A 16,837-nucleotide genomic window follows, 5' to 3' on the forward strand; every position below is an offset into this window, starting at 1 on the left:
CTACCCAGCCTTCAGGAGAACAGTGACCACAACACCACACAAACCTGCCACAGCAACCTCTGCAAGACGTGCCAGATCATCGGCAAGGATGCCATTGTCTCATGCGAGAACGCTATCCAGCAGGTACACAGTACATACTGTTGCAACTCGGCCAACATTGTCTCCCTGATATGCTGCAGGAAAGGATGTCCCGAAGTGTGGTACATTGGGGAGACCATGCAGGCGCTACGACAACAGATGAATGAACACCACTTGACAATCGCCAGGCAAGAGTGTTCTCTTCCTGTTGGGGAACACTTCAGCAGTCATGGGCATTCAGCCTCTGATCTTCAGGTAAGCATGCTCCAAAGTGGTCTCCATGACCCACGACAATGCAGAATCGCTGAGCAGAAACTGATAGCCAAGTTCCGCACATGCAAGGAAGGCCTCAACTGGGATTTTGGGTTCATGTCACATTAGCTGTAACCCCCACGACTTGCCTGGGCTTGCAAAATCTCACTAACTGCCCTGGCTGGAGACAATACACACCTCTTTAACCTATGCTCAACCCTCTCTCCACTCACATCGTCTTTACCTTTAAGACTTGATTACGTGTAAAGACTCACATTTCAACCATTACCTTGTAAGCTGAGTTTGTGCCTATATGCCGTGTTTGTGAATACAACTCCCACTCACCTGATGAAGGGGCAGTGCTCCGAAAGCTTGTGGCTTGTGCTACCTAATAAACTTGTTGGACTTTAATTTGGTGTTGTGAGACTTCCTACTGTTATTTGTCCAGGCCATTGTTCATTAGTCCAGTAAAATAACCAATAGACTGCAGTTTATCCATAATGTTTAGCCACTTGCATGCGTGGTGGGGAAAGTGAAATCTTATACTCTCACTGACATCAATGGGGTTATTGAATAGTGAGCAGGCCTGGGGCCTTGGCTGACCTTTCTTCACCCAATCTACTCTTGAGGCATTGAGACTAATTGATGGCTTCCACCACTGCTCTGGTAGAAATTGGCTATCTGGATACCATAATTTGAATTAGGCGCCCAAATGACTTAATACTTCATGCAGTGACACATCAGGAGAGCTCAAGCAGTGAAAGATTTTTGTACTTTACAGAAATGAATATTACTAAATGTTTCATATGAAAGATGATATGCATGATCTGATTCCATGTTCAGTAGGTTAAGTGGAATAGCAGTCACAATGTTGTCTATTTCTGTGCTGTCAGCAGTTGTGGAGTGACACTGGCAACATTACTAGTTTCTGATGGCAAGCAATTAAATCGTGTGGAAGAACAGAGTGGTGAGAATGTGGAACTCTGCCATATTAAGGTGAATAAGGAAGGTTTGTTAAGTATATAATGGATAGAGTTATGCGAAGCAGGGAAGAAGGTGTCTTGTCTGGAGCAGTGATAATATTGCAATCATTGATATTCTGACAGCAAAATTTAAGAAAAAACATTTTGATCACTGGATGTAATTTTTCTGTTTTTTTTGTTTGCCTAGTATTACAAAGGAAAGGACCGAGGTCATAATTCAGGGGACAATGAGTCAAGATCCTCAAGATCCCAGTGCCTTGTGGGAGGAATACGAGTTCAAGTGTAAACCTGGTGATCTGAAGCGAAGACCGTGCATTATCACTCCGTACCATTACCGTCTCGACTGGCTTATGTGGTTTGCTGCGTTCCAGGCAAGTGTTTCGTTGGGAGTGGCTGTTTGAATCAATCAGTCAGTGAATTGGGCAAACTGAAATGTGATACTTGCTTTCTGAGATTAAATTCAGACAGACAAGACAGGAGCAGAAGTAGGCCATTCAGCCACTCAAACCTGCTCTACCATTCAGTACGGTCATGGCTGATCTGTTTGTGTTGAGCTCCACATTCCTTATCTGTCTCCGATAATCTTTGATCTCTTTGGCAAATAAGAATCTATCTACCTCCATCTTAAAGATATTCAGTGCCCCTACCTCCACTGTCTTCTGAGGCAGAGAGTTCCAAAGTCGCAAAATCCTCGGAGAAAAAAATTCTCCTCAGCTCTGACCTATAAGGGTGACCCCTAATTTTCAACAAAATTCCCTAGTTCTGGACTTGCCCATCCTTTCAATGTCCACTTTGTCAATACCATTCAGGATTTTTAGACTTCGATCAAGTCACCCTTCACTCTCTTTCTCTTAAATTCCAGTGGAAAGAAGCCCAGCCTGTACAAGTTTCCTTACAAGGCAGGTCACTCATTCCAAGTATCAATCTCCTTCGACCTACCTCCAAATGTGGCCTGACTAAAGCTTTTTAAAGCCTCGGTAATACGTCCCCGCTTTTGTATTTCAGTCTTTTCAAAATGAATGCTAACATTGCATTTGCTTTCCGAACTACCAACTCAACCTGCACGTTAACCTTAAGAGAATCCTGAACTAGGACTTCCAAGTCCCTTTGCACTTCTGATTTCTGAATTCTTTTCCATTTAGAAAATAGTCTATTTATTTATTCTTTAAGCTTTGACAAAGCTTAACCAAAACTCTTAATGTAGCTCTGTATCAGTTTTTGTTTAAAGCTCTTTTGAAATGATTTGGGACATTCTACTGTGTTGCTATATAAATGCAACTTGATCTTATTAACCTTGGTGGCACTATATTCATTTAAAAGTCCCTAATTTTATTGGTATGGAAACATAGAAAATAGGAGTAGACCATTTGGCCCTTTGAATGGAGGAATAGGCTCAATGAAATCATGGCTGATTATCTATCGTAAAACCATATTCCTGCAATTTTCCCACATGTTTTGACACCTGTAGTGTCTAGAAATCTATTTCCTTCATATATATATTCAGTGACTTGGTCTCCACAGCCTTCTGTGGTAGAGAATTCCACAGATTCACCACACTTCGAGTGAACCTTCACTGCACTCCTATGGCCAGTTTATCCTTTCTTAGAAAAGGAGATCGTAACTGCACACAACACTCCAGTTGTGGTCTCACCAAGGCCCTGTACAGCTGCAATAGGATTTGCTCCTGCACTCAAATCCTCTTGCAATGAAGACCAATATAACATTTGCCTTTCAGACCGTTTGCTGTACCTGCATTATCTTTATTTTGTCCATATTTCCCATGTCCTTTGCTTTATCATAATCTGCTCTTTCTATGTTTGTGTCTCATCGTCCATGCATCGTGTTTACTGCCTTACATTTTCCTTCATTCTAATGACCTGAACAAGGGCTACCCTTGGAAGCAGTTTCCTTCTAGTCTGAGCCAAATAGGAATGTTAGGAACAGGCAGATCCATTTAACCCCTCTAGCTTACGTTGCTGTTCACTTGCATCTCATTCCAAGCCACTCTGCAGCTCATTAAATTATCCCACTCGATTGCATCTCCAAGTAGATTTATGGATTCAAAAGCCTCAGAATTTGCAAATTGGCTTTAAAATCAAGCATCTCAATCAACTTTGTTCCAGTGGAAATCATAGAAAAGTGAAATGTCATGCAACACAATTATTCATAAACGCACTATACATATTTACAACCATTTCAGTTTAGCCCTTGCAATGTTTTGTCATGCCAAAACTGCACTAGTCTAGGTTTGACTCAATGGATTGAATGGCGTCTTCTGCACTGTAGGGATTCTACAAATATTAGCTGCAAAGGTTATTATATATACCTTATATCATAAAGATAAAAGTGACATTGTCACTGTTCCAGATGACCATAGGTTGCTCTCCCCTTTGAGGGGCAGAGCTGACTGCTGGTGATTTTAATCCAGAGTGAAGGTTGAGAATTCATGAATATCCTGAGCTGGTACAGGAATTGAACCCACGCTGTTGATGTTACTCTGCACTACGAACCAGCCATCCAGCCAACTGAGCTAACCAACTCCTCATCACACTTGAAATCATACTGTGGTGATATAAGGTACAGAGATGGACTGTCAACATCTCACTTTAAAGATGCGAGTATTGCTAACAATATTTTAAACTGCTGAGAATGTGCACGCAGCACCCAAAGGTAATGGTAACATTATATTTCTTAAGTAAACTGGTCAGTCTGCATATTGTCACACAGATTTAGCAGGTCTAAAAATCCAGGCAGGAAGTGTATTTTTCACCACTGACAGGGCATCTTTCCTCAAACTCTGCTCAGTACCTGACACTTTATTTCACCAACCGCCTCGGAAAATATTTTCCAAATGTTTACTGTAATTAATGTCCTATCCTAAAAGGAGAGTGTGCTGATTGATGGGCTTGGAATCTGTCACTGAGTGACGACCTCTTGCTTATCGCTTGCTTTATTATATATAAGGCTGGTAGTTTTAAGTAAAGAGAATGCCAGAAATTCAAGGTATGTTGGAAATGAAAATGCAAGTTCAGGCAGTTTCGGTCGACTGCTTAAAAAGGAAGTGTTCTCATGGAGAAATGCTTCCTTTTTTCCCACCCGGAGTATATTTTTTTAATGCTCTGATACATTGGTCCCTGGTTTTAAAACATGTAAAGATTACAAAAATAAATTTATACGGTATTTTTCTTCCACCTTAGCTTTAATGTTTCTTACCAGTAAAAGTAATGTTGACCCACTAAAGTGACTGTATATTAAGGCTGATACTTGCTACAGTACTAGCAGAGAGCCGCACTGTCAGAGATTCTGCCTTTGCGATGAGACATTAGTCTGCCCTCACAGATGAACATGTATCATCCTATGGTATTTATTTATTTAAATAAATTAGATAATTTATATTTAAAGGAGCTCAAGGAAATTTGCTTCGTGTCCTAACTGATATTTATCCCTCAGTTATCTTTACTAAGATTAATTATCAGGTCATTATCACGTTGCTATTTGTGGGACCTTGCTCTGCGGAAATTGGCTGCTGCATTGCAACAGTGATTCCACATCAAACAAACTACTTTGACTGAAGGCCTTTCTTTATCCCTAAAACAGATTAATTAGTCATTTATCTCCTTACTACGTGCAGTTTGGTTGCAGCATTTCTCAATATGGCAATGACTCTCAAACAAAACTATTTAATGCACTATAAAGCAATTTGGAACCTCCTGAAGCTGTGAAACGCTCCATACCAAAGCACGTTCCTTATGTTATTTTCCTCCTTCCTTGCTGTCTTTCTCATTAGCATTTTTCTTCTTTGTTCTTTTCTCTCTGCTTACTTACATGTAATTCTGTATTGTCCTTTCACAAGAAAGATATCCCCCACGTTATCCCATAGTCCCAAGCCTGATTACGCGATGCTGTTGTCCCACACTGAACAAGATTTTCAGCATCTGTACCATCACCTTCCCCAACAATACTGCATTACACTGCAATATGTTCCAAGGCATGCACCACTGCCCTGCACCATTATTGTAAGCCATTGCTCATTATTGTCCTCTGTAAGCCAACTTTCCAAACTGTGCCAAAGCAGTCTCCGGGGAGATGTTGTGATTACCTCCCAGCCCAGGCTGCTTCATTTTTAAAAATTTGTTTGGTCGTGCAATGTGAGTGTTGCTGGTAAGTCATTTCTTTCCAGTCTCAAATTGCCCTTGATAAGGTGGTGGGCTTGAACCACTGCAGTCCATGTGGTGTAGGCATATCTGCAATGCTGTTATGTCATAATATACAACACTGCCATTGACCCTTATAATTGTCCCTGGACCACTTTCTTAGTCCACACGGTATTTCCAGGATAGGAATCTCCTCCTCCAAACTACTCTCATGTAATATGTCACCAGTTCCACACCTGTGATAGAACATAAGAGGGTTGGGAATGTGATTAAGCTCATGGTACAAACTTTGTTTACATACTTCAGGATGACAGAATAAAATATATGGAGGCCTTGCATTTAGAACTTGCAACTTCATAGGATTATTTGTCAAAGCAGCTGACCCCTTTGCTGGATGAATATCCTCTTTTTGTTCTCATATCCATCTGCACCATGTAAATAAGGGCGGCACAGTGCCAGGGATGCAGGTTCTATTCCGGCCTTGGGTGACAGTATGGATTTTGCATGTTCTCCCAATGTCTGCATGGATTTCCCCCGAGTGCTCCAGCTTCCTCCCATAGTCCAACGATGTGCAGTTTAGGTGGATTGGCCATGTTCATTGCCCATTAAGTGTGCCAGGACCTGTGGGTTAGAGGGATTAGCAGGATAAACACATGAGGTTACGGGGATAGGGACTGAGTAAAATGCTCTGGCGAAGAGTCAGTGCAGACTCAGTGAGCTAATGGGTCTCCTTCTGCACAGTAGGGATTTCATGAAATGTGCTGCCTCTCTTAAATCTCCAAAATTAGGCTTGGTTATAATTAATGTAACCAGTGTAAGAAATTACTTCAAGTGTTGTGAAAATCTAATCCCTGGTTTGTATGTTTATAACTTCCAGTTTTAGGAATTAAAGTTTTGGCTAGTTAAGTGGATGGCATTGATTCAGAAACTGATAAGCAACTCTTATTTAAATGCAACTCAAACAAGTCTGGGTTTATTACACTTTAAAACTGTTGTATATTTGTCTTGAAATGTCAGAGTTGTTTAAAGTTTATTTATTCGTGTCACAAGTAGATTTATATTAACGTTGCAATAAAGTTACTGTGAAAATTCCCTAGTCACCACAGTCTGGCGCCCCTCGGGTACATTGAGGGCGAGTTTAGCTTGCCAACGTACCAGCACATCTTTCGGAGGAAGGAAACTGGAGCACTCAGAGGAAACCCACGCAGACATGGGGGAATGTGCAAACTCCGTACAGACAGTGACCAAAGCCAGGAATCGAACCAGGGTTCCTAGTGCTGTGAGGCAGTGCTAACCACTGTGCCACCATAGGCCCAATTGATGGTGAAATTATCTTAAACAACAATTGGTCCATCTCTAAGCTTGTCTTGGAGTCAGGCAGTCTGGAGAAAAAGTCGTAAAATTTCATTAGCATTAGACATGATTAATATGGGCTGCAGAATCAAAGAGTTGTTTTGAAGGTAAAACAATTTGTTAGCTTTTCTATTTGAATCATCCAAAAGCATCCCAAATTGTCATTGAGATGGTGATTCAGGGTGGAACCTTGGCTCAAAGGCTTTTGTGTTTAATTCATCTGTGTATCTTTTTGAAAGAAGCAGGCAATTCAGTTTGGGTTTCGCGAAGGAAATGCAGCTGGAAAATTTGCTCCTATTTGCAGCAAAAGGATAAACTGGATACTGACCCTCACATTGCCATGTGGCAGAAAGCAGTCAGCTTGAATAGATATCTTGAGGAGAGCTATACAGAAGCTGTGGGAGCAAATTAGGAAAAGAAAACAGTTCAATGCCAAGATAAAGAGCTGAAGAATCTGCAATCATGAACTCTTCAAAGAAAATTAGAGGATCATTTAGCCAAAGGCTAATGGAAGGATCCCCAGATAAATTGTACCTTGAGGAATAGTTGGAAATTAAGGTGAAATTAAATGCTGGATGGCCATGGCATACCTTTTGGAACGATCTCAGGAAAAGTAAATGAATCTTCAGTATTTCGCAAGGTAAAGAACTTCTGTGAGGCAGGGGGCAGGAAAGTAAAAACTAGAAATCTAGAACTGAGTTCATAGCATTAGCCTTCATAGGCCATAATGTTGGATTAGTGATGCTTGCTTTGTTTAATTTCACTTTGCAGACCAGTGTTGCAAAACTGGCAAACCTGAGACTGAGTCCGTGTTGGATTTTGGACTTTGCCTGTTTTCAGGTCGGGCACTTGGGTTTGGGTTGAGCACATAGACTGTTGAGATTTTTCAAGTAAGGATGGCAAGGGACTGTTTTGAAAGAGATGGAGGCAGTGTTGCAAGATAAGCCTGGGAAATCATTCAGGGCGACATCAGGTGCATTAGTATTACTTGGCCGCAAGTGTGGCAGAAGCTCTGTTGATGCATGTAGTTGGGGTTATCACTGCGCTGCAATGAAGCTTTGGTGATGGAGTGGCAGCAGCTGCAAGGAATTCCCCAAAAATATAGACCAAAGATGTCAGTGAGGAGAGAAATTCGGGTGATGCAACCAAAGAAGTCCAATTTTCAGATTGCTGGATTCGATACACAGCTCCTGTATATGTGTAAAAACACTGTTGGCTTTTAATCAAAAAATGAGAAATCTGTTGGTGTAGTTCTCTTGGTTAATTGCAGAATGTTTGGATTTCTTCTTGAAACCTTAATGGGATTATAATGCAAGCAATACATGTGTTAAGCAACAGCAAACTAGAATAGAAAATAAAAATATTCAACAAAAAACTAGATTTTGCTTCACTTGTGGCTGGCGCAGTTATGTGATTGTTTGTTTACAAAAGACTTTTGGGATATTGTATTAAATTGTAGCAGGGTAGCACTGAGCCATTAGACATTTCGTTACAGCAGCTTCCTGACATCGATGACAAGTGGCTCAAGGATTTTTTTTTCTGCTTTTGTTGAAGAATTCAAAAGCAAAAAATGTTTTTAATTACATGTCTTCTTTCTCTGCAGTGGTCCATGTGGCCAGTTCCAACTTACTAATTAAAACAACTTGGAACTTTTTTTTTCATGTCAGCATATTGTGACTTACACAATCCAGTTTTAACTCCCTTGGAGGTCGTGCAAGTGAAGCGAATGAGCCATAAGGGCAGAGTTGTGTGTACGTGCAAATGAGCCATATACCTCATTGTTTTACTTACTTTGAATGAAGGCACATTTACCCTTTGTAAAAACTGAAAATGCTGGAATAACTCAGGCAGCATTTGTAGAGAGAGCAATGGAGTTAATGTTTTGAGTCGTTATGGCTTCTTATCCTTGTTCAGTGTTTTGTGCAGGTAGGTTTGTTTTAGAGCAACATATTATTCGGATATCCCTGTAACCCCACATTTTTACCCTGCCGATTCCCCGAACCTATATAACTTGGGACACTAAAGGACAATTGGATACAGCCAACCCATCTGACCTGCACACCTTTGGAATCTGGGAGCACCTAAAGGAAACCTACGCAGACAAGGGGAGAATGTGCAAACTCCACACTGACACTCACCTAAGGCCGAATTGAACCTGGGTCCCTGGCACTGTGAGGCAGTAGTGCTGACCACTGTGGCACCATGCCACCCGTTTAGGTGAACCCTTGAGGTGTTCTCCTACTTCTCTTGTGGTCCTTGCTGCTCTGTGCTCCTGGACATTCATTCGTGACCAGCTCAGATATGAAATGTCAACTGAACTGGCATTGACTGTGATAAACACTGACAGCACTTCAACACAATTCATTGGCTGTAAAGTGCTTTGGAGTGTCTCAAAGTTTTGAAAGGCATTTGTTAATGCAAGTTCTTTATTCCATTCTTTAAGTATTTCTTCCTAATGACTCTTGTTTGCTGAGATTTCCTTAACTATCTCTGGTCTTCATGTAGTTCTCCTCAATTGACCCTTGTAGATATCTTTTCATAACAACCTGCCTGCTCTATGCAGAACTTGCAGTCCTTTGTTAGCTCTCATATCCATCTGTACTATGGAAAAAATTGTGCTGTCTCTATTAAATTTTCCAAACTTAAGCTTGACTGCATATAACATGGACAATTTTCCTATCTTTGATAAGTATTTGACTTGACTGTATTTGAGATCTTGAATCTGTAGCCACGTGTAAGGATTTAATTAACATGTTTCATCCCCATACTCAAATTCACTTTTGAGAAGAAGAAATCTAACACACCCTGTTTCCTCAACAACAGTTGCAAAATCTACCAATGGGATCTCTACTGCTGTCTGCCACAAGCCTACTTTCACTGGTCAAGATACATGTTGGGATTTATGTAGCTCGACATGCTATATGGTTGGCCTTAACAGCAATCTTTGTAAGTAGGGCCCTCGCCATTTGCTGACCTTGCAAGCTTGATACAGATGCAAAGCAACCTTGCAGCACAGTGGCTATCCTGATTGATAGTTTGCTCTGTGAATCACAAATAGACCAAAGACTGTCACTTTCAGATCTGAAAAGTGCCTGACCTACCTCAAATTACCATAGAGGAAATATCTCAAATATCCCATTTCACGGCGGTAATATGGAATGGCTGTGTAAATGATATTTTCTGCTCATCAGTCTAATAAGAAATTCTCCTGACCGAACAATTGAGCGTACTGTGTATTAATTGTAGTGACCATGTGATGCCTGGTGCATAGACCGTATGTCCTTGTGTTTGGTTGGTTGAATCCATTTTCCTTTGGTTATTCAGAAAGCAGAACGCAGACTCTACTCAACGAGCCTGCACTTGCAAAACCCAAATTGTCTACTTTCAGATGTGAATCTGTGATTGGGCACTAATAGGTACACTGAAAACCAACTTAAGATAATCAGTCAAGCTTGTAACAATCACACTTGCTGAAAGCAAAATACATCCATATGCAGAGAGCCATTATCCACAAACAAAAGGAATGTGTTCAAGCCTTGCTTGCTTTTTTGAATTACCTGGGAGTGCGAGGAACATATAGTTCCCCATTGTTTATCTCACGTAACCCCCTGACCACAATCAAAGTTGGCTTGTCAGCACCCTTTATTGCCTGTACTGTAAACAGCTGTGACCATTTGAAATTTGACATTCTTGCTTTTGTCCTGATGAATGCATACCTTGGCAACTTGTCTCTCTCTTCAGCAATATTCAAGTTCTGTAAAGCCGAGGGTCTTATCGTGTTGCGTTTTCTCTCACTGCCTTGTTTACTCCTGTTGCAGTTCATTTCATTTCCTGCTCCTCTCGTTGTTCCTTAAACCTATGCAACCGTCCAGACCGTGAGATAATAAGCAATGTGCAATAACAATAGCTGCCAAGATTATCTGAGAAAATAAGCACTTCTGGAGGATCTGGCACTCATTTGCATAGTTTCCTTATGTCATTTGAAAGCCTTTAAAAACTAACATTCATGGGAAATCCTTGATGTAATACTTTTTTGACTATAAGGTTCAGCAGAAGGCAAAAACAGTCTCCATAAAGATGGGATTTTTGTCACCGCAACATCTAAAACTGTATTGTTGCATCTGGAGCATGAGAAAGCACAGATCCCAAGGGAAGTTGCAGACTAAAGCCAATAGCCTTTATTGATAAACTCATGAAGATCGATGTCATTTCATGGATTTGTGTGCCAAGGTTAACACCACTAGCAAATATTTTAATTGATAAAGTCTCAGAACAAGCCTTACACAATTTTATAGAATTTATCGCAACAGAGAAACAGACCATTTGATTCTACTGGTATGAGCCAACTCCCTTTGTTCTTCTCATATCTAACTTCCTTTTAAGTGCAGTTACATGTGGCCGTGAGTTCCACATTCTCACCACTCTGGTCTTCGAACTCTGCTACCGTACTGCCTTCTTAACATGTTCAGGGAGGTATTTTGATTAAATCCAGAACAAGTAAAGAAACCAGAACCAATTGAGAATCGAGCATCATTGATTGAAGTATATTATCAGAAAAGCGGCGAGGGGAATGCTTTACTTATGTCTAATTCTAATATACTTGATCTGACTGTTGTTCGATACTGGCAGTACAGATCCAAAATGAAAAGGATAACGAACACCTCTCACCTGCTAAGCACTCAAAATGCAGGAAAATGGGAGTAAATCCCACCAGCATTTTTTAGTGTGATTTTCTGAATGAATCTCTGACACTCTGGTCATTACAGAGTGTCTGACCGTGATTCATTCTGAAAATCTGTGGGAGGAGCCTATTCCCACCTGAGAGGCTGGCAGCTTAGTGTTGAGCGAGCCACTGCGCATGTGCTGATCTGTCAGCACGGAGATTGGCACATGCAGAGTGGTCACTATTGCTGACCTCCAGATCTTCCACCCCCCCCTCCGATCGCTGGCCTCCCTGACCTACCCGGGCCAGCCCTTATCTCCCTGGTCATGATCTCCAGATCCTGCTGACCAGCCCCAAGGTGTTCCCCGCCACTACCGCCCCCCCCCCCCCCACCCTCAACCACCAACAGCCCCGATCTCCGCACCTCCCCCACCGCCCCCCCTTCCAGATGGCCAGCCGCAATCACCCACTTCCCTCCCTCTCCCAATGCTACAATTGCGGCATGGCAGTGAATGATCTCAATTGCCCCCTTGTAGGCCCTGTTTCCCCCCCCCCCCGCCCCACTCTAGCCCAGCATTCTTGGCATTGCCTGATGCCCAAACGCACACCCCCCCCCCCCAACCCCGATATCTGGGGGGGGGGGGGGGGAGGGGGGGTGCCTCATTAACTCCACTTCCCTCCAGTAGGGTCAGGTGCCTGTTCTCTATTCATGGGGAGTGGGAGTAAAACCCACTGGAAGGAACCAGTCCAGAAAAAGGGCAGGGGTGGGTTGGAGTCTGGAGATTTCAATCCTGGGCCTTCTAATCAGATAGACATTGCGATTTTCGTATTGTAATAAGCAGTGTGCCAATTTCCAGCACAACTGATTACAATACGAAAATTGCATTGGAGTGGATGGTGCTGAAAAACTGGGTTCCGGAGATGCGTGGATGCCCACGGTGCCCAATGCGAAGCCTATGAAATGACCACCGCTGACATCTCCCAGCCACTGCACTACCAAGCAGTGCAGTGGATGGGAGAATCACCCCCAGTATCTCTTGGGTAAAGTAGTTAGTTGACTATCTAGCCAAAAGAGTGAACCCAAATAACTTGCCTGTGATTTCCTGTGGCTCAGCAGTGAAGGGACTTCTCCATCAGTACAGATCTGGCAATAAAGCATCGGCCCGTGAAATTTCCTGCAATGCTGTTCATTCATTCAAACCATTTAATGAGCAGTTGGATAGGTTTTTGTCTAACAAATATTAAAGAATATGGATTTGGGGTAGAGGAAGGAAACTTTTCTCATAATCAATATTCAAATATGAGTTGTGAGACTAGTGAGAAGTGCAAGTGACAAGGCCACACCTTGCTTTTACTTTGGTAGGGATGTAACCTGTGTCCATATTTCCACTTTATTCTTTCAATGGTCATCCGCTCAGGCTTCACAGAATAAGCGTAGAAAGTCATACCCAGGTACTTTATACTTGGTTTTAGCCATTCTTCTCAAAAGTTACTCAGACAACAATGTTCTGTCTGTAATCCCAATTCTAAGATGCTGTCTGAAAAACATATTTCCAGTTTCCAATCTTTACCTTTAGGCAATTACCCTTTGCTAACATGTTACATGACTCAAGCCAGTTGGTGAAGTCAAGACAAAGGCAGAGAGCCTTTCCATGCAGAAAGAGTTTATTGACTTAGTACAAGTCAACAGTCATCCACCCCACCTGTGTTCCAGCTATCCCCATTTTTAGGTGTACAAATACCCATCACCTGATTAACGATGGAATTACCATTGAACAGTAACGTGATTGCTGTTGAAGTTTAACAATGTAATTGTCAATAATATCGACAAAAGAAAGAGAGTAATAGTCAAACATGAGCTGAGTGACACTGCGTGGACTTTGATCATAAATCTTCTATAACTATGTGCATTTTTAATTCCTTCACTATTATTTACAACAAAATACTTTGAAATTTCATCCATCAAAAAAATTTCTGTTATGGTGTGTACTACTGTCAGCAATAGGACAAATCTCTGACCCCCACCCTCATCTGTCATCAGCTTACACGATTGATTAAATTTATTTTTGGTAAAGTAAGCTTTGAGTCAGACCTCGTTGCAAAATGCTGCCTGCAATGAATGGGCAGTTTGGATACTTACAGGTTTCAGACTGAAGGTAAGGGCAAAGGGTTCATGCCAAGTTTCTGTTTACGTTGTCAATGACTCAGACGTTTATGACCTTTGCAATTTTTTCAGTCTCGTTATCCCATTTAGTGGAATTACTGAATACTTTCTCAAGGCAGCTGCCCTTTTGATGCTAATCTTTAATTGTCAATCTTGGTTAACGCGTGTAGGCATTAACCTTGGGAAATGTGCACTCTATCTGTTGAAGTTGTTGCTGTTATGTTGACCTGTGAGGTGCTGTTTTGGTTTCCCAGTTTCACTTAGGAAAATTAAGACTGGGTTCGAATTTCTTTTACATTGAATGGGTAGTATTCTGGTGGAACGCTTTATCTGGCCATATGGAGCACATCCAATTTTCATTGATTGGTTCACTGGCTTACCACACACTTGGTGAAGGTGAAAGTGATCTCCAAAATATCCTGAGGTATGTTGTGGTGTTAAAATCATAAAATGATGCAGAACACAAAGATACAATCGTGTTTATGCCAAATATAACGTTGTCCAAATGAGGCAGAGCTAGAAGCAGAGTTTTGAAAAGGTGTGTGAATTGGACTGAACGTAGCTGGAGAGTGAAATCATGGCAACAGCATTCATCAGCTTTAAAGAGGAATAATAGGAAATTATTAACAGCCAATTTCTTCTTAGCAAAATCAAAGAGCACGTTCAGACATGTAAGCTTTCAAAATCTCCTAAATATGGAAATGTGGTTGTGGCAAAAGGTGGAATTTGTCCCTTGGTTGTAAAATGCAGAATAACAAAGATTTTATAAATTGGAACTATTTTGACTCTCCTTTTTCAGATTACCACTTCTCTCTTTGCACCATCTATTATTTTCTTGGCGATCAAGCAATCTGTTTCTAAACCTTTGTTAATGTCAGTTGAAGATGCAATCTTTATCTTCTTTCCTATCAGGAAGGATCTCGCCTTATCCTTCCGGCCTGATCGAGATACACAAACGTACAAATTAGGAGTAGGAGTAGACCACTCCTGCTGATGTGATTGTAACTTGAATCCCACATTCCTGCCTACCCCAATAATCTTTCACACCCTTGTTGATCAAGAATCTTATATTAGCCATGTTATGTGGAAACTCTACAAGGTCTGAACCCACCCCATGTCATTGCATTCAGTGGTGCCATTTGATTGGTCTACAGTTGGGAAATGAGAAGTGTTCCTTATTTTAGCCAGTCATGTTGGGCTGCTGAGTGTCTGCATCATTAGCTTAGCTCAGTTGGCTGGACGGCTGCTTTGTGATGCAGAGCAATGTCAATAGCCTGGGTTTGAATCCGGTACTAGCTGGTGTTATCCATGAAGACCCTGCCTTCTCAACCTTGTTCCTTGTCTAAGGTGTGGTGTTCCTCAGGTTAAATCAGCACAGTCTGCTCTCCCACTCAGAGAGGAGAGCAGCCTGTGGTCATCTGAGATTATGGCGACTTTACCTTTTACTAAATAGTGTCAGTGGAAAAAGAATTGCAGGAAGTAGTTGAAATAAACAGTAAATGAAATCAGTTTTGTGACGGACACAATTTAACAACTGAAGACTTAAATGTTAAAAGCGAAGTCTTATTGTGGATCCATTATTTTGCTATCCTGAAAGAAAGAAACAGGTTGTGGTCTCCGTCAGGTAAATGAACAGATGGGGTGAAGTACAGTTATTCAGCAGCTACTGTTTATTTTAGACAAGTCAGATCAGACATTATATTTCCTCGTGATAAATGTTGGTCTTCTCAGGCACACTTGAGTCATAGAGTGCATTATCCAAACTATTGTGTAGTTAAGGCTTAGACTAGCACATTTGTCAGTTTCTAATTCTTGAGGAAGTGCCTTTGGGTGCGCCGCACTTTGTTTTTGAATTCACTTATGTAGGAATCACTACAACACTAAATATTTGAATATTTTGCATTAGGTACTTTTATCAATTCATGATATATCTGAGGCATGTATTTTATCTCTAAGATGAACATATTAAAAAAAACCCACGTGCTGTTTTGAAGGGGCGTAAAGGAATTCTGCTTAGTGTTCTGGCCAATATTTACCCCTCAAGCAACTTCACTTCAAAGAAACATACAGACTATCACATTGTTTTTTGTGGGAGCTTGCTGTACATTAGCTGGCTGCTGCATTACAAACGTTACAAGAGTGGAAAGTACTTTAGGATGTCCTGAGGTAGTCAAAAGCTTTACATAAATACATGTTTCTTTTGCTGTCTTATGCTTTTACAAATATTTTCTTATATGGAAATTTTGACATTGCTGATGTCACAGTACAAATGTAACTGAACTGTCTCCATCCTGCTGGAAGCGTTCCTGTTTTGGGGTTGCAGTTGAATGGTTGTTCTTTGTGGCTAGAGACACAGGTGGATCTAGTTTTAGCTTGGTGTTTTTAAACTGGTCAATGTGGTAGGAGCACATTTTTGTCAATCTGAGCTAGCTGTACAACCCTACTGGCCCAGCATGATACAAAGGACTAGATTTTCCCACTATTCGGAAGGAATAGCTGCAAAGCTTGGCTTAATTCTCGCTGACCTTGTGGAATGGAATCCCTGACACTGTAGGTGGGCTAACTGATTATTGGGGTGCTGGGGGGAGTTTCTAGGGGGATGTCTGAATATAATGCGATGGCGATGTGAGACAAGCTCATGTCCCACGGCTTTCCAGAGACACAAGTCTGTCAACTATTAGATTCCAATTTCAGATGTGGTTTCAGAATTTTAGACTTCCAAGGATGAAATGTATTCCAAATTGTTCCAATTTGGAATCAAGAATTACATTAGCACCACTAGACCAGATGTAGACCCCGTGCAGATGTGGACCTATCTAAACCAATTATGTTTGAAATTCAAAGACAATTACAGTTTTTGCCATGCCAACCAATTTAATTAGACTCTTTTAATTTGGAGGCGTAGACTTGCATAACACTTCCTAATCCACATTATTTATTTTTCATTGAGATTTTTGCCAGATATCTGTTGAAACTGATCTGTACCTGGCTCTTCTGTGATATGCAAGTATAGGATAATAGAGTGGTTACATCAGAGAAGGAGGCCATTTGGTCTATCATACTGGTTTTTTGTAAGAGCAATTTAGTTTGTTCCACTACCCTATTCTTTCCTCTGGCCTGGAAAACCTTTTTTCTTCAGGTACTTTTCAAATTCACTTTTGAAAGCCTCAATTGAACCTGTCTACCACAC

The 16,837-nt window shown here is 41.3% G+C and overlaps 1 protein-coding gene across 2 annotated transcripts in view; it reads left to right on the plus strand.

Annotated features, from left to right (window-relative positions):
• The window catches only part of lmf1 (lipase maturation factor 1), a 538,909-nt gene that overhangs the window by 468,796 nt on the left and 53,276 nt on the right, over positions 1 to 16,837 (plus strand). For both annotated transcript variants that reach the window (XM_080206431.1, XM_080206432.1), the window contains exon 8: positions 1,501 to 1,684. In XM_080206431.1, the coding sequence (XP_080062557.1) occupies positions 1,501 to 1,684 (184 nt within the window). The remainder of the gene's footprint in view (positions 1 to 1,500; positions 1,685 to 16,837) is intronic.

This window comes from Carcharhinus amblyrhynchos, chromosome 18 (genome assembly GCF_965287045.1).
Source record: "Carcharhinus amblyrhynchos chromosome 18, sCarAmb.v2.hapA, whole genome shotgun sequence".
Classification (NCBI taxonomy): domain Eukaryota; kingdom Metazoa; phylum Chordata; class Chondrichthyes; order Carcharhiniformes; family Carcharhinidae; genus Carcharhinus; species Carcharhinus amblyrhynchos.